Genomic DNA, 26,699 nt, shown 5'->3' on the forward strand with positions numbered 1-26,699 from the left:
AGGTTGGGTTGCTCTGCCCGTCTTGCACTCGGGGTCTGCGCACCTGGTTCCGGAGACCAGGGCTACCGGAACAAACCCGAGAGGGATGGGGAATGCCGTGCATTTTGAGGAAGAACGTGGCTCCATGAGGAGGAATCACGCTCGCTGATTCCCACGTGCCTCCCTGTGGCGTTTTGGGCCCGAGCGAGGCGGGATGCTCAGGTGCCCGAGGAGCAGCCGTTACCTGCGGACCGTTATCGGCGCCGGATCTGCTCGCATTGCCATGGCGATGCCAGGGCCGGCTCGGAGCCGCTGGAGCTGCTTCCACAGAGTCAGCCGGGGAAAAGCAGCCCCCAAAGAGGCAGCATCGCTGCTGTGGGTGGCTGCTCCGCGGTGAGGACAGTCCTTCCTCATAGAGCAAACTTGGGGCAGTTTTGCTGGGGGGTGGGTGGGCTCTGCAAAGCCCTGGTTGGTCTCATTTGGAAAAGTTGGTGCTGTTCTTCCAGCTTTCCTCTGCCTGAAGGTCGGGAAGACCTTCTTTTCGAGGGCAGTATGCAAACAGGATCAGGAGTGCTGCAAATAAGTGGCACAGAGTGTCACATAAAATGACAGGAGACCTAATTATGGGACTGGGGATGTGTCATGAAGTAGGTGCAAATCTCTCAGGAGCTTCTGTCTGCTTGTGCTTTTGCAAGAACTTGAAATGCACTTTAGTCTCCAGGCCCAAACCTGTTGGAAAAATCAGTCTGAGGGCACTGGATGCTGTTGGACAACGCACAAATCATGGCTGGCAATTAATTTGCTTGGTCTTTTGCTGCAGAAGCATCACCTGAGAGCAAGGTATCACTTGGCGGGGAGGCGCTTGGCTCCCGCCGTTTGCCAGGCTTTTACTTTCTCAGGAATAAGTAGTGCTGGATGCAAACGAAGGCAGCGCCGTTATCGGGGTGTTAACGAAAGCGCGTGGGGAGCTGGTTTAGATCCAGATATTCTGGCTGCAGTTTAATGTAGTGGCTGCTGCAGGAACCGCTCCGTGCGCACACGCAGCGGGAAGGGGCATCCCTGGTCCCGGGGACAGGCTTATCTGCAGCAGAGCGTTTGCATCGGTGAAACCTGATTATCGCCTTATCGCTTGGTGCTCCAGGGGTGTATTCCTGCTGTTATTAACGTGCTGTTTCCTCCCTGCTCTCCATGAAAACGGTGGAGGTGGCGATGCAGGGCTCAGCGTGGGGATGCAGGAGAGCTTCGCGCTCGCTCCCGGAGTCCTGGGCTGGGAGCAGGGCACGAGCCGGGGCACGTTTTCTCTCATTTGCTGGCAAGGGGAGGTCCTTCAGGAGCTTTTTGCTTTCTCTGACAACAGCAGAAAGACAAAATCCCCTCCCGAGACCCCTGGAAACGCCGCAAGCTGTTAAAAAATTATTTCCATTCGGAAGAAGAGCCCCTGCTGCTGAGAGAGGCGGCTGCACACGAGCAAATCTGAGCTTGCGAAGGAGAGGTTTCCACCTCCAGCCAGCTCTGGTCACTCAAAGGTTGCTCTGATTTATCCCAGCCAGAGATGGGCCCAGAGCGCACCAAGGGGAAGTTGCTTCTCGTGACAGGGCTTTCTATTTCACCATGAATAAAACCTCACTCTCCTCTTTAGATTGCTGTTATTTTCTGTGTTTGTTTCATTCTTCATCCCAGTTTGCTCCTGTACATGTAACTTAATCCATTCCTCTTCTGTTTTCCTTTTCCTTTTCCTTTTCCTTTCCCTTTCCCTTTCCTCTTCCTCTTCCTCTTTCATTCCTTTCCTCTTTTTCACTCTTGCCCCTCTTTCCTCCCCCCCCCTTTCCTCTTTCTCTTTCTCTTTCCGAGGAGAAAGTACCAAAATAAAAACTGCTTGAGTCTGCTCAGCCACAAAACAGCAAGCAGGAGCCCATGATTGACAAGTAAAGGCTGACTTAAAGAAAAGCAGAAAAAAAGAAAAAAAGAAAAAAAAAAACCACCCACCACCCTCTGTGCATAGATTAAGTGCAAAGAGCTGAAGGCAGGAGGGCAGCGAGCTGCAGCTGCCCATCGTGCCTGTTCCAAAGAGAGGAAAAGCAGCTTGGACTTGGACGGAGCGGGTTGGATCCCTGCATCCAGGACCGGGATCGGCGCCCTGGGCAGTGTGCGGGGCCTCAAACTGACCTTTGGGCTGCTAAAAACCAGCGCGTGGCCCAAGGAAGGGGGGGGCCACAGAGCAGCAGCCTGTGCTGGAGTTATGTGTGTGCATATGTGTATGTATACATATATATGTAGGTATGTATGCACATGTAAGTATATACTGTGAGCTCATGGGCGCGCTTCAGGGCTTAAGCCTTTATTTAGACTGAATTAACTGGCTCCGCTTGTTTATCCATTTTAATAAATCAGCTCTCTCGGCTAAGCCTTGCTTAAGAAGCTGACCCTGTCCAGATCCACTAGGAGAGCAGCAGATATAAATATTTGCTTTAACAACAGGAAAACTCGCCTGGAAATGTGTTGGTGAACGATGGTGGGTTTCGACGAAGACAGGGAAGGTGATGACATGCGGGTTTGTCCCCGCTAAGCGAAGGAGCAGCAAGGTGGGTGGGAACTGCCTTTATTTTAATATATATTTTTTTATTTTTCCAAGAGTTTAATATGGGAAATGGGAAGGCCTTTCCTAGGGGCTTCTTGGAAAATCCCAAATGCAAAAATCCTTGTGCAAGGAAGCAAGGCTGCCAGACTTCATCCGGCAGCTCCAGCCCGAGCAGCGCTGCTGGCCCTGACCCCTTGCAGGGAAGCAGGAGCCGAGCTCCTCGGTTGGTTTTAAGGACCTGGATTGAAGGGGTGTTGCATAAAGTCTGTTCTTTACTGCGCTGTCAGGTGGCATGGGCAAATGGGACCAAAGGGGGAAAAAACAGGGCATTTAAATCTTTAAAAGTCGTTTGCAATTGCTCCTGGCTAATGAGATGTTCCCCGTAGCAGAGGACAGTTTACCTGCTAGCAGATGCTCTCTGGGAAAACAAGGGCAGCCCTAGATTAGAATAGCCTATAGATAGAATAGCCTAATTGCATGTAAAGGGGTTGATTGCATTTTTTTTTCTTTTTTCCCCAAAAAAGAAGCCCGGGGTTGAGATTAGCCTGAGCATGGGAGCAGCTCACAGGATCCTTCCCAAATCCATGTACCAAGGCACAATTTATCCAGGCGGGTTGGAGGCCGGGTGGCTTTTGCACAGCCAGGGGCTGCAGACCAGGTGCCATCACCAGAGCTTGGGCAGGTTTTACTGCCTCATCCATCATTTTCAGGGATACGGAGGAAACCGCTTGCTCCGTGTCATCCTGCTGCTAGCAAGCAGCACCCCACAGCTTTGCCCTCGGAGGCAAAAGAAGCCTTGAAAGAGCCAGCAGCGCCTCTTTGTCACCCACAGGAGTGTGGCCTGTCCTCTTTCATCATGCTTTGTGTCTTTTATTTAGAGGTTTTATTTATTTCTTTCTTTTTTACAAAGCCAGCAGAAACTCTTAGGTCATCTGTACTCGCCAGCTGAGTCTCACCGAGCTGCTCCCAGAGACTGCGCTATGAGACAGAAGAAAACCGTGGGAGCAACACACCTGATCATTTTATATACTATATATAAAAATATTTTATATGTTATTAAAAATACATATTTTTTTCATTTAGTGAAGTTATGAATTTCTCTGAGACACTCAAGAAAACGCCAGGCGCCTGGGACCCCGCACACCGCGCGCAGAAAGGTGACCCAGCAGGGCCAGATGGCTGCGGAGCCCAATTTTACAGGCTTGTAGCTCCATCCCTCAAGCTCACTGGGTTTGTCAGAAATGTTTAATCATAGCCCAAACAGGCTAGCAACAACAACAACAAAAATCATGTTCTTTCCTCATGCATCGAAGCGTATAGGGCTTCTGGAGGCCATATGCAGGAAGAAGAAAAAAGAATGGTTTGAAACCTGGTATTTTTGCACTCATTGCTGAAATTCCTCCTGCTTTGGTTCGCTTCCCAACACTGTCTTTCTTCTAAAATGCGATGAGACCTTTGTGTTCTGTGGGCAAAGGACACGGTGGAGGGGAACATCGCATGGGATCACCTCCTCTCACCAATTCGTCTGTTCTGCTCCCAGGCAATATATTATTTACCTAATTATTATTTATCCAAATATTATTTATCTAATTGTTATTCATATAATTACTCTTTATTTAATTATTATTTATCTAATTATTATATCATATAATTATCATATTACATAATTATTATTTTATTAAATACACCAGCCATCTGCAGCGGCAAATGCTGCTGCGGGGGGAGACCCTGCACCACGACCGCCTTGGGAGCCGCATTGGTTCCTGTCATTGCTTGGGGGAAAAATCCTCATCCATAGCAATTCATTTGCCCTTCCCTCCCTGTGTTCGCCTGAAATGTCCAGATGCTGAGCCCTTTTTTTCCCCAAGATCCAGCCAAGAAGCAGCAGGTGCCATCCTTTTTCATGCCCCGTGTCCCATGGGTGTCATAAAAAGAGCTAAAAACAGCCCTGGCTCTTGCTCAGGAGGCTCAGCCCATGGCAGCACTGGCGTCTGACAGACATCGTTCATTGTGCTTTTAATCACTGCCAATGAATTAAACTGCACATATTAAAACCCAATTATATAATAACCCGTAGTTAGTGTCACGCTTGTCACTGGGAGCAATACCCCCTCCCTACTTAACAGGCCTGTTTGGGAAAACATCTCAAGATCCCCGATCTTTATAAGAAAAAGGCTGTTATTTATAAATTACAGGTTGAAGTCCCATTCAGGGTAAACTGGAGTCGTGCTATGGGTTTCAGCTGAGCTATACTGAACAGCTAGACTGATCACACGCTGACGATCTGGCTTCTTTTTTAATGCTGCAAAGATCAGTCGGGGTGGGAATGGCTGCAGGGGCCGCACAGGAGCTCTTCACCACCACCCACAGCCAAGTTCGTCCTTATCTTCAATTATAACACAGGCGAAATGTGACTAAAAGACGTTATTGTGCTTTGCAGCTACGCAACACACTTTAAAAGGAAAAACATACACAGGAGACTCTTCCCTTTGGATGAATATTTCCATTTATTCCAACTGGAAAAAAAAAACATTTTTTTTTAAATATACTTAAGTGTTTTTTTAATTCTTTTTAAAGGAATAATAATTATCACATTGTCCTTTACAAACAACAAAAAAATTCCTAGCAATAGTTTGTGGCATGGAGACATCCGTCGTCACCATCTCCTGCATCTGCTGCTTTGAGGAGGCGACGCTTTGGGCCCGCGCTCGGGCCCGGGGCCCGGGTCCTCGGGCACCCCACGGGACACCCCTCGAGGGCAGTGCCTCCACGGTTTAAAAGCATACAGAGAAAAAACTCACATCCACCATAATACAATTACAGTTGAGCCCTATTTATATAACACTCGACCATGTCGATGCTTCTGTTGGTTTTGTTCTAGCTCCAGGATCGGGGCTCGATCCCGCTCTGGGAAGAGGCGCCTCTTCCAGAGGCAGGAGCAGAGCCCAGGGAGGCGTTTGCAGTCGTTCTCCTAGCGCGTTAGGTAGTAGGCAATATTGAAACTTCCACTTGGTAATGAACAGCAGTTAACATAACCCAGGAAACTAGAGCACCATAAGACAAGTCTATACTCAAAACAACGTCATGCTGACATCACACAATTGCACCATTACACTTTTATTTACTCCAAATAATAGTTCGACGTTTAGTAACTTCAGCGTTCTCTACAGAGATGTAAAATTCCTTCTCCAGCTTTGGTCATTTACAACTTTGCAGACATTTGGTAGTTCTGGTCTTTTCTGTTTAACCAAAAAAAAAAGAAAGAAAGAAAGAAAAAGTCACTTTTGCAACTGTCAGGATTCCTGTTTTTGAATGATAAAGAGTACCTGAAAATCACAGGTGTGAGCAGACTTCAAAATGCCACCAAGGCCTCTTCAAGATTTAATGAATCAGAAAATGTTCTCTTCATTTACCAGGAAACAAAACAAACTAAAAAAAAAAAAAGCCAAACCTCAAACAAATAACTCAAAAATTCATCAATATACCTCAGAAATCTGATGATGAAATGAAAAGGAGATTCCAAAGTATCATTTGCTTAGCTCTGGCTGAAAACAGTTATGAATGTGCATGCGTTTTCCCAGTGATTCCTAAGATATAGAAATTCCTCTGATATTACAAAATACAAAAATATTTTCTCCAAACTCTCATTTACATTGCATTTACAACAATCATGGAAATAACTTAGACTCCCACACTGTCTGAGAGACAAATTACTTACCGAAACAGGCAATGAAAAACAAAAGCGTGGTGGAAAGCAAAAGCTACTAGTAAACTGGTGGTTACAGTAAACGGTGGTAACTGAAACTTTAAAGGGTGGCACTAATCAGGAGAGAGAGGAAAAACTACTAGGTAAATATTAGAGGCTAAAGTGAACTGTTTTTTTTCCTCAAAAGTTAAGATGTGCAAAATATATTCACCGTGCCCACGATTATGACTACTTATAGAAGCGAGTCTACAACCTTCTTACAAATCCTGAATCTTCAGGTCTTTTTGTTACAACAAAAGCGCTTACATGTTCTAAAACAGTGCAAGTTTGTGAGTTTAATTTACATTCTCTGAAGGTGCCCAGCAAGGATGCCCTTAGGATATGATGCAGTTTTTGCTCTTTTGCCTTTTCCGGCTGTGCAACTGTCCGCGGCCGCCCAAGGTGGAGGACTTGGGCACGCTGTAGGAGCCGTATTTGTGCAGCAGCTCTTCGCTGGTCACGTACCGGAGCCGGGCGGGCTGCGGGATGGGCTCGCCGAGGAAATAGCCTTCGTTGTCGGACTCGGAGGAGGAGGAGCACGTGGAGCACCAGTCGTACTCGGCGAAGTAGGGCCCCCACCGCTCGCCCAGGTGGTTCTGCAGGGCGAGATCCGACACGGTCCGCGGGCACTGGCCGTAGGGGTCCCTGTGGGCCGCGCGCTCGCGGGCCGGGCGGCCCCGCGCCAGCTGGTCGTAGTCCTCGCGGGCGCGCAGCGAGGGCCGCTCCTTGAGGCGGCAGCACTGCTCGCTGGCCAGGTGCAGCGCGTTATCCGAGCGGGAGCGGCGCGAGCGCCGCGGGCGGTGCGGGCGGTAGTGGCGCTCGTCGTCGCGCGCGCTAGTCCGGCGGCGCGTGCGCTCGCTCAGCGGCGCGTGCCGGGCGGGCTCCGGCGCGGCCAGCGGGCCCGCGGGCCCCGCGCTGCCGTAGTCGAAGCTGCGGTGCATGCGCCCGTGCGGCGGCCGCTCGCGGTAGCTCCGGGGGCTCGCCAGGTTGCGCAGGTTGGGCTCCACGTCCGGGTACTGCTGCACGGACAAGAGGCTGCGCACGGACTCGGCGCTGCGGAACTGCACCGAGGAGTTCAGCGTGCCCATGGTGCTCAGCTTCTCCGAGACGTTCATGCCGGAGTCTTTGCTCAGGTCCGGCATGGAGAACCGGGAGAGATGCTCCTGGCGCTTGGCCCCGCCATCTGCAGAGAGCCCTTGCAGGGAAAGGAGGAAAGGAAAGAGAGTTAACAAGTTTTCTACCAGCACAGATGCAGCAAGAGGACCTGGTTTTGGTCTGAAACTGTGGATTGCTGCTGGTCTGAAACTGTGGATTTCTGCTTTAAAAACACCTTGTTTTTCAGATGCCCTCCTAAAGAGTCACCCGAGAGGCTGATTTTCTTTTTTTTAGAAAGCAGCCGGTTCCCCCTTTGGGGAAATCACACCAATTTAAGGTGTTTTCAGTTGGACTCCAAGGAACAGTAGATGCTTTTCATGACTTCTTTCTCCATATGTCCACACTGTCTGCAACTTGACAGGAATAACTAGTGATACCCTACAACAAATTCATGCGTCGGAGGTAACCTGAGGTCTCCTGCGCACTGAAATAACTAGGGTGCCATGATCCAGCACCCACACCTTGCACAGGGATGACGCCTTCGGGAGGAGTTAACAAAAAGCAGAGCCAAAAACAGGGCCACCAACTAATCCAGACTCTTCCCCAGGCCCCAAGCGCATGTGAGAGGACCACGTGCACATAGGTGATGCTCAGTCAGGTGAAGATGGGTGCATGTGGACATGGGCTTGTCCCCTGCCACCAAACTGTCCTGCTACGGTTCCTGCCTGCAAGAGGAGGGCGCCTGTCCCCAGGCACCGTATATCTCACTGCCTGCACCATATATCCCTGCTCGCACTGTCTATCTCACTGCTTGCACTGTATCTTGATGCTTGAAGTTTATAAGGAGCAAAAAACTCAGCAAAGCCACAGACCACCCACTGGAGCTGCCTGTAGGTAGAAAACAAAGCTGGAAGGTCAGGTCGAGAGCAGCTCGCTGCAGATATCCAGGGAGCCGGATGTGGAGAGGAGCCAGGAGGGACAGCTCCAGCTTTCCACGGAGTCCCCATGAACATTCCTGCCTGGGAAAGCATCCGCTGGGGCTCCCCACACACTTGCCAGCCCCTGATCTCCCACAAGGTGCTTTCCATGAGCTGGGAAAGCCTTCGTGGGGACAGCAGGGACGCGCGGAGCCAGCACAGCATCCTCCCACGAGCGAGGCCCTCAGCTTTCCAGCTGCTTCCTGGCTATTTTTCGACCCTCTCCACATAGGCTTGACAATTGGCAGCAGCAAGTGCCTGTGTTAGGAGCCTGGGAGGGTGCATTTCGCGAGCCCTTCCGAAGGAAAGGCCAGGAAAGGCGGCGTTAGCTTCGGCACGCGCCTCCTCGCCGCTCGCCCGGCTCAGACCTGACCCCGTGACACTCACCATGACACATACCCCCTTGTGCAATCACCGAGAATTCACGATTTGGTAAATTAATTAAGAAAAACAACAACCCAGCCCACAACTCAAAAATAAACTGCTCCTTTTTTTTTTCTTTTTTTTCTCCCCTCCTTAATAAAGGCTGCTTACGTTTCATCAAGAGCTCAGCTCCTTGGGCACTAGCTGCTGCCTGCCAAACATTAACAAGAGCAGGGTCTGCTCTGCCTGCGTCAGGTTTGCTTGGGATTGGCCTTGAAATGATCAACAGATGCTGCAAAAACAGGTAAAATTTTCCAGGAGCGCCCGTCCCTACCTGACCCTACGCTCTGTAGCAGCAGGAAGGGCTCTGGCACCTCAGCATAACCCACGGTGGATGTTTTATCCTGGCTCTTCCACCATTTGGCTTTATTTCCTGTGTCCCAGCTGCCAGAGGCAAAGTCTATACTGGGAACTTGCTGCTTTAGTCAAGATGTTTCTTGACTTTATGACTGTGAAGAAAAGTTATGTGACCTAAAACCCTAGGAGAAGAGAAAGGCTGGGTAAAAAAAAAAAAAAAAAAAAAAAAAGGAGGAAAAGATGCATTTTGTTTTGGAAAGGACTCTCTTCTCTCCTGCAGCTGCTCTTTGGGTGGGCACCATCCTGGCAAACCTTTCACCCCGCCGAAGCTGCTGCCTGTAGCGTTCTGATGGCCAGGAGATTGTGGGGGTTCCCGGCAGAGCATCCAGACAGCCTGGTTATAATTAAGCACATGCATTTTTAAGATCTGGAATCGCCGGGGGAAAACATTGCTTGCAGCCCAAGCGCAGCCGCGAGCACATCTCCCATGTGCACCCATGAGCTGCCCTGGGGGAAAGCTCAGCCCCCTGCGGCCCACGTGGAGCCGGGGGAAGCTCCAGCTCTGTGAGGAGCTTTGCCGAGTCTAAACTAAATCCATTTACAAAGCACCCAGGATTTCATGCTACTCGCCAAGGTTGAGTTTTCCCACTGGGTTTGAAGTGAAGTAGAAGGAGCGCTGGCACCACAGGAGGGAACGAGGGGAACCTCAGTGGAAAGAAGAAGCTCCTTTTGCTCCTGTCCTACAAAACTGGCTTTCTTTGGAGACCCCAATTTGGTTTTATCTGCCCTAAGGATGCCAGAGCATCCCTGCAGACACGCAGGGCACCAGGCTCCAGGCCAAGGAGGTGACTTCCAAGCCGTGCTGGAGAGCTGCTCTAAGCATCAGCTCCACCGTCTCACTGGGGCGAGTTGCTCCCGAGGGAGCTGCAAATATGCACCAGGAGCCGGGGATGCCTCCTCCCTGCTGAAGGCCAGGAGGATCTTGTGGAGCATGGGAAATGCTCCTTGTGCTCCCTGGGAAGCCCCAGCTCCAGGAGCGCTCCAGCCTGCAGCCAGTGCAGGGGACAGCAGTAACAACTTGTCTAAAAAATGCGATCTACAAAACATGACTTACGAGCAAAGTTTGAAAGAGGGGTTGTTTAGTCTAGCGAAACGGAGGCTCAAGGGGATGTAATAACAGCTTTCAAATGCAAGGAAATGCTTGCACAGAGGAGGGGAACACGTTATCCTCCAGGTCCTCCAAATTGCCGCAAGGAGAATTCAGCTTAGAGAAGAGAAGGCTGGTCGAGTATCAGCTTGGGAAGAGTGCAGAGAGCCCAGGGTTGGAAATAAAGACACGCAAACAGCCACCCTGGATTGCAATAGGAGGCTCTCAACATAGCAGAGGTGGAGCTGAGCACCTGGCCACTCGTCACACCCTACATCAAGGAGATGGGTGCAGCCTGGGGCTGCCACCCTCCACCACCAATGCTGGGAAGGTCATCGCACATTTTAAAGCTGCCATACCAGATCGAGGTCATAGAATCATTGTGGTTGGAAGAGACCTTCAAGATGATCAAGTCTAACCATAAACCCGTCCCCACCGTGCTGGCTAAACCTTGTCCCCGTGTGCCTCATCTACACGTTTTTTGAGCACTTCCAGAGATGGTGACTCCACCACTTGTCTGTTCCAAGGATTCACCACTCTTTCCATGTAGAAATTCTTCCTGATGGCTAACCTGAACCTCCCCTGGTGCAATTGGAGGCCATTTCCTCTTGTCCTATCAGTAGTTATTTTGGAGAAGAGATCGACCCCTGCCTCAGGACTACCTCCTTTCAGGTAGCTGTGGAGAGCAATAAGGTCTCCCAAGTCTGCTCGTCTCCAGCTCCCTCAGCTGGAGTCCTCCCTCTGTACTACAAAACCAAAGAGAATCAGTTTGGTTGTTTTAGTCATTTTACAGTTTTCAACCTCTGAAGAAGAAAAGGGGAGTGGAGACAAATAAGCAGTTAGGTTGTTAAGTCCCTTTCTGCAAATCAATCGTGCGAGGATCAAAGATGACGTGTGCATTCATACATTTTCTCTCTCTCCTTTTTTCTGGATGTATCATGGTTGTTTAGCCCTGGAAAAACAAGCTAGTTGGGGCCTTTGGGCATTTTACAATAGAGACGATGAGAAAAGCTTGCGCCATACACGCACAATTGCATTCCACACTGCAGCTGCACCAGTTTAACAGCTCTTTTCCCTGGATTTATACCTACAACACATGAAGGGGAGATGATACGAAGCGCTGCTGTTATCCTTTACCAACTAAACTTTCTCAAGGAATACTTAAAATCTATTTCTTCTTTTGCATATGCCTCTCTTGCCATTCAGTATGAGCTTACCTCCAAAACAGTCTTGCTCTCTGCAAACAGCACAGACTGTTATGGGAGAATAAAATTTAGCCTGCAGGTACTTCCTTAAGTGGGCTATTAGACCAGCTGGCATCTGTGGAAAAGGCTACTTGGAATCAGCAGCAACCAGCTTGTGCGTTCTAAGTCGGCTGCCAAGAACACAGAGCATTTGCCTGTCCTTTGCAGAGGATGATGTGAGCACCCCGTAGACCTGCACCACTCTGGGGATCCCAACGCCTTGGGGACAGCCTGTATCCGACTGAGCATCCCCTGGGAAGTGACTAACCCCTGGGAGGATCATACTCCTTCCCATGAGAAAAAAAAGGGACAACATTTGGTCAAGGGAGGCAGCCTTCCCTGCAGAGGACAGGGACTACACGCCCAGTTGTTACCTGCTTTTACTGACATCCCCTGCTAATTATCGGTTAAGTTGTAATAGAAACATCACTGTGAAATCTGCTGCCGGGGAAGAATCAGTCAGCTCTTAACATGTGCTCTGCAGGTTGGGGACTGTTTGCCCTTCGGCTTCCTATAAAAACAACGTTTTCAGCGATGCCATAAAAATATCAGAGGGATCCAGTGTTGATTATTTCATTTTAGGAGGTGGAGCGACTGCGCAGAGTTATTAACTCAAAGGGGTTTTTGTTTTTTTTTTTGGCATGGCCGAGAGCCTGGAGTTTCTTGCAAAGGACACACTGGGTGGAAGTCACCGAGTGAATTTCCTGGAGCAGCCTCTGTGCTCCCCTTCCCCGGCGTTATTTATGGGAGCTCAGCATGTGGAAACGGGCCTTCTGGAGCAAGGGGCACCACAGCCTGGTTTTCATTTGCAAAGTATTTGCCACGGAGCTTGCTATGTCCAGGCCTGGCCGCTGTGGGAGCAAGGAAGGATGGAGAGCAAAGCGCCCGGGTGCTGCATCGCCATGTCCCTGTGCCAACACCCCGCCACCAAATTCACCCCGTAGCTAATGCTGCCATTTAACAACCTGCCTGGGTTCCAAAAGGAAAAAAGAAGTAAAATCATCACGGGCAGGTCACCAAATCCCTCCATCCTCAGATGCTATTAAAGGGGTTAATAATTCCCTCCCTTCATCTGTGATGCTGGAGGAGCTGCCTGTTATTATCACAGCGCGGAGTCCCAGAGCTGGAGCAGAGACAGCTTCCAAAGCAAGGAAAATTATTACATCTGAGGCATTAATAAAAATGTTATCACCTCACCCTTCAGAGGTGCTGCTTAAATTCATTACAAGCCTCATCATGCTGAGCAACTTCTCCAAAACAGCAGCAAAGAACCGAGTCATTAATGCTGAGACTGTCTGCAGGGAAATTCGTATTTTAGCCATGTAGGGAAGCCGGGTACCTTTGCTGGATCTCCTCCTCTGCATTTTGAAAAAGGGACTTCTAAAATGAAGGACAGAATGAGTTTTCACCCAAATATGAGTTGCTAAACTCCTTGTCCCATGACCTGTGTCCCTGTATCTTGTTACACTTAATCTCCAACGTAGGGAACAGCCACCTCCATACCCACGTCTTGCTCCTGTGAGCTGGGTGTTGCTCAAGGCCGGCTGCACTCCGGGGGGTTTGCACAACTGGGGTTTCAACAGCGCAAGCTGCCTTGGAAACCTGCGGCTTTGCTTCCGAGAAGGTCCCTTCCTAGAGCAATTCCTCCCTCTCCACGTCAGGTCTCTCCTTCTCCTACGGATACTTAAGCTGCTTGAGCAACTACCCCTCCATCCCGTTAGCTCCTTGTCTCACGCTTTTTCCCACGTAGGGATGTGTAGATGGTCTCAAACCCTGGTGGGGGGCTTGGAGGTGCAGGACACCCTCCGGGCTGCTTGCAATGGGATGCAAGTGGGAAAGACAGACGCACGTTTGCAGCGGTGGGTGCAGGACATGCCTGCAGCCACACAACACTTGGCTCCAGTGGGAAAGCGCCAGGGGAGCCACATCACATCTGGGATTTTGTTTTCCAAGAAGTTTTTTGTAAGGCACTCTGGAGCAAAAGGTGTTAGTTGTGCCAGAGAAGCACAGTCATCCAATGACATAAACTACTGCAAGCTCCAGAAAAACACGGTTGTGTGGGGCTCTGCACCCAACCAAGCCTGATACCCACTGGATATCCTACTCTTAATGCACACACTCCTGCAACCACGAAACCCAAACACATTTGGGGTGAGATGGCCACAGAGCATTTCATTAGGAGGCATTCGTGGGAAAAGGGCTCAGCTGGACAAGAAAAGTGTCTTGCCCATTTTTTTTCCCTGCCCCTGATGAGAAGTGAGAATAAGAGCTGTGTTTAAAGGGAAGGAATCTGGCTTAACTAGTAACATGCTTGATGACTGCACAACACGCAGAAGGGGTTAACTGGGCCAGCTTCAAAGCATTTAGAAATATTTTTAGCCCTCCGTGGCAGCTCGCAACAGCTCTTTAGATGCTGAGCGCTGGATCTGTCTCTGCTTTAGCAGATGGCCTTGCTTCTTCCCCTCCTTGCAAAGGGGAGGATTAAAGAGTTTGGAAACATTTGTTTTGCACTACGCAGAAGGGTCGAGCAAGGAAAAGCCAGGCAGAGCACGGGGGTCCCGGCAGGCACCACGCGCTCAGCCTCCACGGGGAGGCTGCGCCTGCAAAGGGCTTAACGCAGCCCAAGGGAGCAGTCTTGGTTTTTTTCTTTCTTTTAAATGTGTAAAAGAGGTTTTTCGCATTACCAAATATGTTTTCTTAAGGCTCCGAGTGTGCAGGGAGCACCAGAGAGCAGGAGCAACCCTCCAGCCTCACCCTCAGGTGCCTGGAGAAACCTGGGAGATCCCTGATGGAGGGAGGAAATGTTTGGGTTATGTTTAGCCTGGATGGCAAGACAAGGGCATCACCAGTCATGCACACATGGCCCTGTCCCATGCAGTGGCGTGGAACATATGCAAACGTGTCCCTTCCCTTGTCACCACCACGTGTCCCTTTGGCTTGGCAAGCTCCCTCCACTCGGGAGGCTGCTCCTTCTCCTGACCACATGTCCTGGGGATGTTTTGACATGCAATAAGGGCAATTGGCAGCCCAAACCTTTGATCATCACCCCAACGTGCTCCTGGGCCAGTCCGTTTCCCCTGTCCCATCTGCCCGTGCCGTGGGGACCTACCGGTGGCATTGGAAAGTGCCAGGGACTCCATGGAGCCCCGCGGAGTCTGCTCCGTGGGTGTCAGGTCCTCCGTGAACTTAAGTGCGTTGATGGGATGCCGGGTCCGACACTGCTGTGTGGGCATCCCGCCTTCCTCCTCCTCCTCCTCTTCGTACTTGGGGACTTTCATGCTGCCCCTGGTCTCGGGGAAGCTCTGGTTGGACATATCGCTGTAGCTCTCCTGTGAGCGGAGCCTTCCTGAATAGTAGTCCTCTCTGCAGTCCTGGATGAAGCTGCTGCTGTGCCCCTTCATCGCCAGCGAGGAACTTCTCTTGGGATTGCTGAAATGTTTAGCCCATAAGTCTGGCTGGGAGGCTGGCACCTGGCTGGGGCTGTACGAGGTCCTTATATTGCATTGACCGAGAAGCTGCAGAGGGCTTTGGGACTGACTCTGCTCCATTTTATTCCCGTAATGGTAGAGCTCCTCCCTGCTCCTCCACAGGTGCTCCCTGTTGAGGCTGGGCGTCTGGCTGGAGAGGCTCAGCAGGTCCATCTGCAGCGAGAGCGGGTCCACATCCGCGGAGAGGCGGTTGGAGGTCACCTGGAGCTGGCCGCACGCGTTCAGCACGCTCTCCTCGCCCTTGCCGCCCTTGTTCTTGCCGATCTTGGCGCTGCGGCGGGACTCCTTGGCACGGGCGTTCTGGAAGGCCGAGTCCGACGAGTCGGAGCCGTTGGGGTCGTCGCCGACGCTGCACGCGCGCGAGCAGAAGATCTGCCCTTGCTTGGGGAGGAACGGGCGGCCCAGCAGGGACTTCTTGCACTGAGCGCAGCAGAAGCAGGTCTCGGTGGCGTGCCAGTGCTGCCCGTCGTACGTCATCTGGCCTTGGTCGATGCCTTGAGCAGGGCGAGAAACACACAGAGAGCGTCAGAATCAAGCCACGTCCTGGAAGTCGAGCGCTCTCTGCCTGAAGCTTTCTGGGCCCATCACTTAACCCTCGTCTTGAGCAGCCATTCCACATGAGCAAAACACACCTTGGGCTAGCTGGGTTTCTCCAGCGACTGAAACTAAGACCCTTCCTAATTCTTTTCAGGTTCTCGGCTTTTGCCAAGGACTTGCTCCATACTGGAAAAGGCAGCAGCCTCAAGCTACTTCATATTAAATAGGGATATTTCTGATCATAAAGCAGAGGAATGCAAGAAGTTCTCCATAAGGGTCTTCAAGTCAAAGCAATAACGTGCTGATTATCTTAAAAACAACAGCAACAAACTCTGCAACCAAACCGTGCGGGGGAATCTGCGCACCCTCAGAGCCGCGTAGCAGGGCAGGATCACACACCTCGTGCTGCAGCCCCCGGGATTGCTGCCGCCAGGGGATTCGCAAACTAACACTGTATTAATGGGGCGTTTTATTCCAACCTAGATTTGCTTTAGCTTAATTGTTTTTTTTTTCTCTTCTCCTTCCCCTTATAACGAGCGAAATGCTTTTATAAGAGCAGCGAAGTGCTATGCTGGCAGACAGTGGGTGGGATTCAATCAGCTCCCTGTTCCATCACCTGAAGTCACCCATGGGAAAAGCATCCACGTCTTCCTCGCCCAGCAACCCTAGAGCACAACCCAGCTCTGATTCAAAGCCCGAGGCACCTGCGGCTGTTTGGGGTAACCCACCGTGGTCACTGCTCACAGTTTGTTGTCCCTCGTTGCTCCAAATGAGCAGGTTTACACCAAAATGACACCTCTGAGGTGTCTGCACCAGCTCAACTACATGTGAGCTGACTCTGTGCAGCTACAAGGAGCTCGTTGCACACACAGGGTAGCCAGGCTTAATTATTTCTCGCCTTTTGTAAAGATAAATCTTTTACTGTGTGCCTGGTTGTTACCAGCCCGAGCTGAGGGCCAGGAACAGGACACAAAGGGTGACAGATGGGGCAGCTGCTGCTCCTTGCGGCTCTGGGGATGAAGGTGCAGCAGGGCCGAGCGAACGCGGCCTCCGAGCGCTTTGTTGGAGCCCCGCGATGTCCCCCTTGCCATCTGGTAAAAACCTTTTCATTTTCCTCTCCCGTCAGCCTGCAAATTGCTCGGGTCTCGTGCAAACGTGGCAGCTCGTCTAGATGGACAGACCAAAGGAACCTGCAAATGCACTCAGTAAAGTGGCAGAGGGATTGCAGAGCGCAGGGAGGCTGCTTCAAAGTCCTCCTTAACCACTGCAAGAGGAATCTCATTGCAATGTGGTACAATGAACCGGTGCATAGGGAAAAAAAATAGCTAGTTTCTAGCAGAAAACCCATTTTAAAACACTGAATATCCTTGTCCTGGAACCGCAGCTCGACCTCAATGCATTATTTCTTTTTGTCTGAGAACATCTATCTGTGGCTTAATTAAAAAAAGGCAAAGAGAAACAATAATGATTTCTAATGAACAAACATCTTTTCTGTCTAGTAGCTCATTAAGCCATGCAATCCTTCAGCAAGCTTGGCTGGTAAGACTCTGAAATTAAAAGAGCCGGGCTGTTTAAAGGAAAATGCTATTTAAAAAAAAAAAAAAAAGCACATTAAATTAGGCAGAGAAATGCAGGATTGAGAAAGCTTTCCCTAGTCTTAATAGTTCCTGAGGTTGCTCTCTTATATTCCACCCTGTTTCAAGAAATCCCTCTTCCACCACAAAAAAGGGGATAAAATCTGCCCTTGCTTTTCATCCCTGGAAAAAGCAGGGGTTTGAGCAAACCGTGACCGCCACAGCCTCCCGGGGGAGCCAGGCTCTGCAGCACGTGAGGCCTCCTCTCCGCGCACGGAGCAGCGGAGCAGGCGCCGGGCCCCGGAGATTTCCCAACGGGAGACGGGGCCGGCTGTGCCTGGAGTCCCAGCGGCTCCGGCGCTGCTGCCAGAGACTTAATGAAACAGCTCCCGCTGCCAGGAACGGGCCGGGCGCTGCTCCCCTCCGCTGTGAACGCTGCTCTGTCTGCACCACGACGTGGGGACGTCCCTCGGGCGTCCCCGCGCTGTCCCCGCGGCGGTGCCGTACCGATGTGCTGCGCGCACGTGTCGCAGTACTCGGCGTAGAGGGACTCGAAGCAGCTGCAGCAGTACGGCCGGCCGTCCTTCATGATGTACCGCTGGCCCCCCAGCACCGTCTCGCATTCGAAACAGCAGAAGTGCTTCATGTGCCAGTGTCTGCCTTCGGCCTCGGTGCACTCGTCAGCAAAAATGATCTGCGGGAAAGGGGAGGAAAGAAACAGGGAGTGCAAATGCAGCCAGTGAGGGTACCGGGCCGTGGACACCACTGAGCTGCAAACCAAATCCCGGCATTTTGCGCCCAACCTGCTGGGAATCTCGCTTGGTTTGGCTTTGCCCCCAGACATTTCCCAAGGAAACCATCCCCAGAGGAGCCTGGCATTAAAATGCAAGCGCCTTAGGACCGTGTTAGTGAAGATAGGGAGCTAAGGAACATCTCCCAGGAACGTGGCCTGAGGGTGGGTGCTCAGGAGAACAGCAGCAGGAGGGATCGATGGCAGTAATAAACACCCTCATAAACAACTTATTGATCCGGTGGACTCTCAAACAACAGAACAGCCATTTATTACACCTCTACCCAGTGCTGAGACAGGGAAGCTGCGCACAAAAGATGGAAAAACAGCAAAAAACGGCAGCTCTGGGGAAGGGAGAGGTGACACTGAACATGGCCCTTCCCCATCTCCAGCTGTGCGCTGTTTTATAACGGTGGTGACAGTCATTAAAGCAATGGGGAAACAGGGGCACAGCAGAGAGCCAAGGACTAGTGCAAAAGCCACCTGAAACAGCCCGAGTCACCCCTCCTTGCAGCTACTACTGGATTTCTTGATGCAAACAGAGTGTTAGAGAAGTCGAAGGAAAGATTTGTATGAGAATTTGCAAGGATTAAAAAGTACATGAAGAAAAATTACCCAGCCTAAACCATCAGGAAATAGGGGCAGTTGAATGGTTAGGAGTTGTTTTTCTTACTGGTAACATTACAAATTTAATTGGATACATACGTCAATGTTCTTTATATTTGATGTGCACACAGCCTTGGATTTTTACTATTATATGCTTGCATGGATGGGACTTGGTATTTTATAGTACATATGGTTTTCCACACTATGGTTTTCATAAGTTTAAAAGCCAGAACAATTTCCTTTGCCAGCCTTTTAAAAAGTGAGATTGACACTTGAGAAACGCTCAGGGTCAGCTCTGCATGGGTTTCTGTATGTGCTTTGTATTCCATTTGTTTGGCTCCCTGCATCCCTCTAATCTCCTCTACTGAAGCCTTGGTGGATCCTCAAGCACTATCTGCTTGCAAGAAACCCAGCACTCATCCTATCCAGAGTTGTCTTCTGGGAAAAGGAAACAACGCCAGGTAGAAATGGGCTAAAATGACATGGCATGGGTGTGTTGGTACAGGAAATTCTTATGGAAAGATCTCCCGGGCTCCCTGTGTGAATCCAGGGCTGATCTTATAGTAACTCTAGTCAGATTTCAGCTAAAAATCCCAGAGTAACTCCCCCAGATGCAAACTTGAAACTCAAGGAAAACTTGGCAGGAGCCCTAAACCAACCCAAATCACCAGATTTCCCATGCTCTCCCCACACATCTCCATGTGGAGACTGTGCTAATGCACCCAGTGTCACCATGCTGGGTGCTACGCGAGCTGGGACAAACCTAGGGGGAAGCATCCCTGTTGTGTCCACACTGTGAGCCAGAGGATGTGCATTACTAATGCTAACTTTAACATACAGAAGCAGGATATGCCACTTCTGTCCAGCTCACAAAGAGCAAGGTCCTCTGTCTACAGCGAAAGTCCAGCTCCCAGGCTCAAATCATTGCCTGGCCTGGTGCTTTCCTTCTTCCTTATGAGTCAGTTGCTTAACAAAAGCCCCTCTCACCTCAGAAACTCGCTAAATTGACCCCACTGGACTGATCTGCCGTGGCAGAGCTTAAACTCAAGCCTAGAAGAGGGGCAGGAACTTGGCCCACTCTTACCTCATCGCACGCCGCACACCGGGGCTTGAGGCATTCGGCGTGGTGCCTCCCGCAGTAGATCTTCCCGTCCTGGTAGAAGTAGATCAGGTCGACGAGCAGCTCGTTGCAGACGCTGCAGATGAAGCAAGGGGGGTGCCAGCAAACGCCATGTCCCGCTCGCGAGGCGAAGACGGCCATGTCCCCGCCGTTGATCTGGCCCCCGCACTGTCAGAAGAAACACCGTGTTTTATGTGAGCCCGGGGAGACCATGTCTATGAGAGCCCATGTGCCACGGCTTCTGTCACTGGCTAGTGCAAAAGCATCAGGCCAAGGCTAATTCACAGCTCTGAGAAAGATCCCCCTGCTTTCTGGTGCCTCTTCACTCCATGGAAACCCAGTGTGTGGTCAGCATGTCAACCTTCTGTCTCCACACACTGCACTTGAAGGACAGCAGCCATGGGATGGAGGACCAAAGACTTGAATTGGACTCATCTACAATGCCCACTTCAGTCATCAAACACCATGGGTGCTCTTCCTTGGCTGACTCATGGCTGCTGGGTGGACACTGCTCACCCAGGCCCTCCAGATCTGTCCTACTCGCTCTACCACAAGCTGCTGCTCACCTGCTCACAGATGGCTCCGGTCATGGTTACGGGGAAGGGTCGGACATTGCCTCTCCCTAAGTTTTCCCTCTTCCTTTGATTGCTGAAGAGTTTGAGCTCCCTCTTCTCCTCCTCATCCAAGGAGTTGCAATAGCGAACCTAAAAAGCATACATTAGATATGGTATTACAGGTGTCATTGATTGCCCGGCAGGGATCTGCAGCCCCATGGGCTCTGCAAACCTGTTCCAGGGCACTAAGAAAATGAAGACTTGATTCACACATGAAGCCAACTCCATAGCTGGAATTCCAGCAGGTACCTACAATCTGTAACAGCAATCACTTCAAGGATCCACAAATAAAAAAGAAAAAGAAAGAAAATCACCATGTGACCATGCCTAGGACCCTCTTCTAAGATATAACTGTCTTTATTAAATGGCATTAAGCGGTTATTGAACTGTGGCATTAAACGGCAAGCTGACGTAGGCACAGTGGGCTACAAACAAACCCAGTGTTTGGCTTAGCTTAGGCCAGATAAAATGGAGTTGTGTTGACTTTAGTCATCGAAGGGTTTGGTCAAAATTTGGAGAGGAACAGACAGACACAGGGAAGGAAGAAGATTGCCCTCTAGGTGCTGGGTTTGTAGGAAAACTTGCAGATATCTTGAAACTCTGATGTCTCAGCACCTGTGTATCACCCAGACTCAGCAATAACTGTTGATTTTCCTGCTTTCTCCCCCAGTCTCCAGCAGAAGTTTGACAGCGGCCTCAATATAATTTTTTAGTCTTTTCTAGAGAGGAGCCCCCTTTTTCTGGTGCAAATGAAGGAGTTCCAGTTATTGTCATAAGGTAAAGTTTGCATGTTGGCTAAATTTCTGTGTGGGAAGGCAGTAAGCAAGAATGGAAAATAAAAGGATATAAACCACAAATGCAGCAATTTTCCCAGACCTTACAAGACAATGAGGTTTCCCTAGACACTCTCACCTTGCAGATTTAGTCCTTGGCTGACCACATTTTGGGAACACGACTCAGCAGCCAAGGAAGGTCACATTCTGCAGCAGTGCCTAGTCCTGCCTCTGCTCACTGTTTGGAGACCAGGCTCAGGGAAATGAGCAGGATTACTCAGGTGCATGACAAACCCAGCCAGAATTCCCTCCCAATGGGCCAAAACCTCCTGCCAGCTTGCTAAAAAAAAAAAAAAAAAGTGCACAGGATGGGGCCTCCTGCTTGCGAGAGCACTAAAAGCTTTTCCATGTATTTTTCCTGCTCTTTCTAGCTGTCAGGCTGGAGTTCTCAGCTCCTGCCAGGAAGGTGCTGCAGGTTGGGTGCCGCTACCTCCCCTAGATCAAAGAACAAGTCACCAGCATGTATTTTCCCAAGCTGCTTCCCAAAAAACGGCAAGGAAATAATTTGCTGCTCGCATAGGGAAGTCCTGCAGGCTCTGACATTCACGCCAGCAAGAAGAGGACAGCAAAGGTCGGACCTTTTTGGCTGCCCGGCAGCTTTCCTTGCAAGATGTAATAACGCTTCTGTTTTCTCTGGCTGGTTTTGACTTGAATTCAGCTGTTTCAGGCTCTCACAGCTCCTAACTCACAGTCAGGGGAAAACACCTCCTCTGTGCCTGCGCTTGCAAAGGAAGAAAAGCTTTTCCAGCTTGCACTGAATTGAGCTCCAACTGATTTCAACCGCACCTCGAGACACTTTTAACACAGCTTTGGCCTCCAAGGGTGCAGAAAGACTTTTTTTTTTTTCCCCAGAAAACTAAATAAAGGTAATTTTAAGAACGAAAATGGCAACTTAACTTTAAACCACCCGCGAAAACAGTCCCAATGGGTAGGGAAGTGCATCCATCTAGACGGTGAGCAAGCTGCAAGCTTCCCGGGAAGCGGGGAGAGCGGAGAGGGATCCCGGGATCGGGCACGTGCCCTCCCCTGGCGCTGCTCACCTCATTGTCGTGCGGCGGCAGCTGGTGCAGGAGCTGCTTAATGCGCAGCTTCTCGCCGGGGCTGTTCACGTAGGGCACCTTGTCCTCGGGGAGGCAGCTGTAGTACTGGTGCACCTGGAGAAAGCAGAAGAGGGGACTGCAGCAGCGCTCGGAGAGCAGCTGCGGAGGAGGGGGAGAAGTCCCTTTGGACCTGGGCCCTCCGGTTATTCAAAGCGCAAAAACAAAGTGCATCACACGTCAATTTTTTAATATACATATATATATATTTTCCCCCCAGCAAGCGTGACCGAGAGCGGTGCCGGCGGCGGCGCGTTACCGTCTGCTCCGCCAGCCTCCCCCGTGTTCTCATGCTCCGCGGGGCGGTGAGGATGTGTCAGCACCTGCCCCGGCAGAGCGGGTTACAAGGCTCCGGCAGCCTCGCTGTTCCCAACTACTTCAGCCTCCATTAAAACCCTCTAGTTTTTTTCTTTCTTGCTATATTTTTTATTTATTTCTCCCAAGCAATTCATGGAGATCTGCTGGAAGGCTGAGGAACGTGCAGCTAGAAGGCAGCACCCATGTCCCGCTGCCGGAGGACGCGGTGGCAGCGCAGAGAGGACGCACATCCTGCACCCCCGCGTCTCCGCTCCGGCTGCCACACCTGGACTTTCACTTGAGGGCTGGGAAAGGCACCAGCTCCGGGATGCTACCACCCGCCTGAGGATCAGCTCTGAAACCCCCTGTGACATTTGGTGGGAAAAGGCAGCAGGAAGCGGGGGTGGCTGCTCCCCTGTGCAGCTACCTGAGAGCCTTTAGGGCTTGCAATTGATTTTCCTCCCAACCTCTCCATTCTGCGGTATTTCTCTCCGAAATGGACCCTAAGGTCCAGCTTTCCTGCCACCAGGTTTTGTGGAAAGGGATATTTTTAACAGACTTCTACTCTGCAGCACTGCTGGCAAGGGAACTGCTCTGAGGAACGTGCTGAGCAAATGCCACCTGAATTTGTTTTGCCAAGGCCCAGCTGAACGGACCTATCAGCTATGGAAACTGCAGAAGAAAGGCAGGCTGCTAAGTATTTTGTTATGCTAAACTACGAACGAGAGAATACTTACTTTGCATTTGTAGAGCATTCTTCACCCAAGGACATCAAAGAGCTCTATAAACACTTAATTCCTATGACAGTCTACCTACAGCAGCAAATATACCCACTGCAAAGGACTATTTGCAACATGTGGATGGTGAGTGAACTCTCCAACTTTGCATGGCTTGTCCGTAGCTGAGCTCTCCAAAATTCCGCTGAATTCCCCTCATGGATGGGCCGCTCCATTTCACCTGCGCTCAGGTTTGGCTGCTTTCCGATCTTGCCCCGAAGTCCTTGTGCCCACCGTGTGCTGGAAGCTGGCAGAGTCCAGGAGCGACTTCTTATGGAGGAGCTGCCAAGACACATCGGGCTGCGCAGGTCCACGCGGCAGTGAGGTGCAAGAGGGAAGCCCTAAGAGGGAAGAGGAGATGCAAACTTTCCTCTCTGCCACCCAGGTCCTGGAGGGGCTGGGAGCTGCCTTCCCGGCGGTCCGACAGCGCGATATGGACGTAGCGCCTTTCCCGCTTCCTCCGGGAAGTTTTCCATTTAGTCTCCGTAGGTCTGCGTGAAGCAGCTCCCGTCACACTAGCAACATAGCTCTGCAGGGCTGGGCGATCCGGTTGGGAAAACACAACAAAACAAACACGACAGGCTCCAACCTGCCTGCCCTGCCTGCAACACCCTGACTGGCTTTGCTTTGGATCCACATGAGCTCGGCGAGGCGATCCGTGTGGAGGGCCTGGAGCGGAGACACTTGCTGACCTGTCCGTGCCACTTGTGACCCTCGTACACCGAACAAAAGCAGAGAGGGCTGCTCATGTCCCATGGAGATGTCGCTTGCCAGAGGTCTGGCCAGGGGCCGCTGAGCTTTGGAGTGCCAGAGCAGCCCAGGAACAGGAGCAGCCCATGCTCGACATTAGGGAAAGATAAGAAAGGGAAGGGGGAATATGCAGAGAAATCCAGCTTCTCATGGAGAAAGATCTGCAGAAATGTTAAATCGCCGGAAAACTGAAACTGCTCAGTCTGCACTTTCCTTTGGAACAAAAGGTCAGTATTTTCCATGGAAATAAGCTGCTTTTCCATCCAGATTTCACTCTGAGCATGCACAAGCCTTGGCAGCTGGTGGGCCCTGCAGTTGCTGCCACCAGGCCTGACCCAGGTCCTTCAGGTATCAGTGGAAGCCTCTTCACCTGCCTTAGGGGCTCTTCACCATGAGCAGCATCCACTTCAGGAAACAGTGGGCTGCCATTGCCCAAACAGGCCGGACAACACATCCTTTCTGAACTGTGCAGCACGCTGAACTGCTTTGTTATTAAATACTTGTGCCACACAATGCAGCAGCTTGACGTCCTGCTGCTGCAGCAGGTCCACCGTGGTCATCCAAAGAAGCATTGCACACACGAGCCACTCGAGGGGCCGCGCCAGACTTCACTCCGGATTGTCCCCTGTCATCCCTTCACTTGCCACCTCCAGTCACATCAGCGCAGCAGAAGCTCAGGAGGGATGTAGGCAGCGTGAGGCCAAGCGGTGACAGACTCCTTATGATGCCACCAAGCCGTGCTGCCCTCGTCCTTGTGGCGATGCTCTGCGGCAGAGCAGATACCCATCTCGGCACCGAGGCTGCGCTTCCCAAGGTGTTATTCCGGTCTTCAAAAGGAGGAGGTGGTGGTGAGCGGTTCAAGCACAGCACGTTTTGAGGAAGAGACTCCTGAACAAAAGCTGATACGTGTTTGGGAAATTAATAACTCCTCTGAGCTAAAAGGGAGGGGAGGAGGGAAGAGAGAAAGAAACCAGGGGAGAGGAAAGAACGCAGCGTAAATCGAGCGCAGGAAAAAGTCTTTAAAGTGGAGCCAACTTCATTCAAAGGCACCGAGGGAAGTAATTACATTAGTTTACAAACGCCTTCATGTTCTGCAGCCTTCACAGGTTCGGGGCGTGTTTCCAGTTTGACTTTTACAAATTCTGGCCCTGCTAAAGAAGGGCAGGATTGCAGCCCGTCCCGGCGCTCCGTGGGCGACCGAAGCCCAAAGCCCCCGAAGTGCCAAGGCAAACAGCTCTGCCCGCGGCACCCGCCGAGCCCGGCTGGGTGAGCGAGGGTGCCCTCAACGCTTGCACTGCTCGTACCGGCCTCCCTTGGAGAGGGAAAATGAAACAAAACCAACCCCACGCAAATAACCCCCTTAACGTGCCGGCAACATTTTGCAAATGCTTTTGTAGAGCTCAACAGCTGAGACCATGTGCAAAACTAGAAAACGGGTTTAGATGGCTTTGACCCAGGTTTGACACGTCCTCTTTTTTCCAGAAATGCTCAGATATGAAGCATTTATTTATTTCTTAAAGAAAAATATCTCTTGTAGCATGGCCAATAAAGCAAAGCATAAGCACTGCAGGCCAGTCTGGCTCATGCACGTGCATGTGGCCAGCCACGTATCCCGTCAAGAGCAAGAAGGAGGAATGCACGGAGGCCTGGAGACCCGGGTGGGCTACCAAAACCCCCGGGCAAAGCACGTCCAGCACAGGGGTCTGGTGGTGCTGGGCTCAAATGCAAGTCTTCACTGCCTGCGGGCAGAACAGGGGCACTGCCACCTCCCTGGGAGACGAAGGCAATAACGGGGTCTGCATTACAGAACAAAGGCAGCCTGCAAGAGTGATAACTCTAATAAACTCTATTTGCTCTGGCACGCTTTGCAGCCCTCCTTGCATTTCCCTCCCATGGCTAATGGCAGTAGATTAGTTTTAGCATTGCTGTTCATTCGTTTCCCCGTTGCAAATGACATCCATTACCGCTAAGCTTTTGGAGTTGTGCAATTCTTGGCCTATAAACGGTCCCAAAAACACATTACTTCCCGCTGGCACTAACGAATGTTTGAATCAAGGATACATATCCACAAGTTTTAGACTTGGAAAAGCACATGCAGAGATTTTCTTTTCCCTTTTTTTTTTTTAAGGAAAAAAATGAATTTGGATTAAATGGAGTCAGAACCAGTGTTTCAAGTACCTGTAAAAGTGCTTTTTTATTGCACTATACTGACCACAGGACCCACGCTCACACTGCTCTGTCCCTGGGAACATGAGCAGTGATGATGATCATTTGCTGCATTGATTACAGCTGACATGTTTCTAATTCCGCTGGGTATGCCACTTAAAATGCTCTTGTATTTATAATTTGAGTGGTAGCGTATTAGAATAATGCCATAACAAGTAAAAGCTGTAATTGTACGCCGGAATAAAGCTCCAAGACAAGTTTACAGGGTGTACTCTGGGATTTCTCTATTTTCTTTTCCATTTCCTGCTGTTCCCCTGCCTCTTACCTCTCCTGACAGCTCCAGGAATACTTCAGGCTTCAGAGCCGTGCAAACCACTTCAGATCAATGTTTTTCTCTCCGCGGCCTACCGAAAGCAGTCGATTCTCTTCCTGATAACAAGACCGTGCAAGGATTAAACTGTTTTAGCAGCTTCCATCAGCTAAGGGGGATCAAACAAATGCCTTGCGATGTAGAAACAGAACAAAAGTCCAGCGCACTGTTACGTCGCTTTTTTTCTGCTAGCACC

At 50.7% G+C, this 26,699-nt stretch overlaps 1 protein-coding gene across 2 annotated transcripts in view; it reads right to left on the reverse strand.

The window, feature by feature from the left end:
* Positions 1-5,045: 5,045 nt before the first annotated feature.
* Positions 5,046-26,699, reverse strand: part of PRICKLE2 (prickle planar cell polarity protein 2) — a 92,917-nt gene continuing 71,263 nt past the window's right edge. For both annotated transcript variants that reach the window (XM_088528273.1, XM_088528274.1), the window contains 7 exons: positions 22,088-22,201; positions 20,167-20,304; positions 19,565-19,768; positions 17,592-17,778; positions 14,595-15,467; positions 5,307-7,497; positions 5,046-5,264 (listed from right to left, as the gene is read on the reverse strand). In XM_088528273.1, coding sequence (XP_088384399.1) covers positions 6,638-7,497; positions 14,595-15,467; positions 17,592-17,778; positions 19,565-19,768; positions 20,167-20,304; positions 22,088-22,201 — 2,376 coding nt within the window. In that variant the 3' untranslated portion in view covers positions 5,046-5,264; positions 5,307-6,637. The remainder of the gene's footprint in view (positions 5,265-5,306; positions 7,498-14,594; positions 15,468-17,591; positions 17,779-19,564; positions 19,769-20,166; positions 20,305-22,087; positions 22,202-26,699) is intronic.

The sequence above is a fragment of the Tinamus guttatus genome, unplaced genomic scaffold, assembly GCF_059628265.1.
Source record: "Tinamus guttatus ecotype Peru unplaced genomic scaffold, ASM5962826v1 Tinamus_guttatus_pri_ptg000307l, whole genome shotgun sequence".
NCBI classification, from domain to species: Eukaryota; Metazoa; Chordata; class Aves; order Tinamiformes; family Tinamidae; genus Tinamus; species Tinamus guttatus.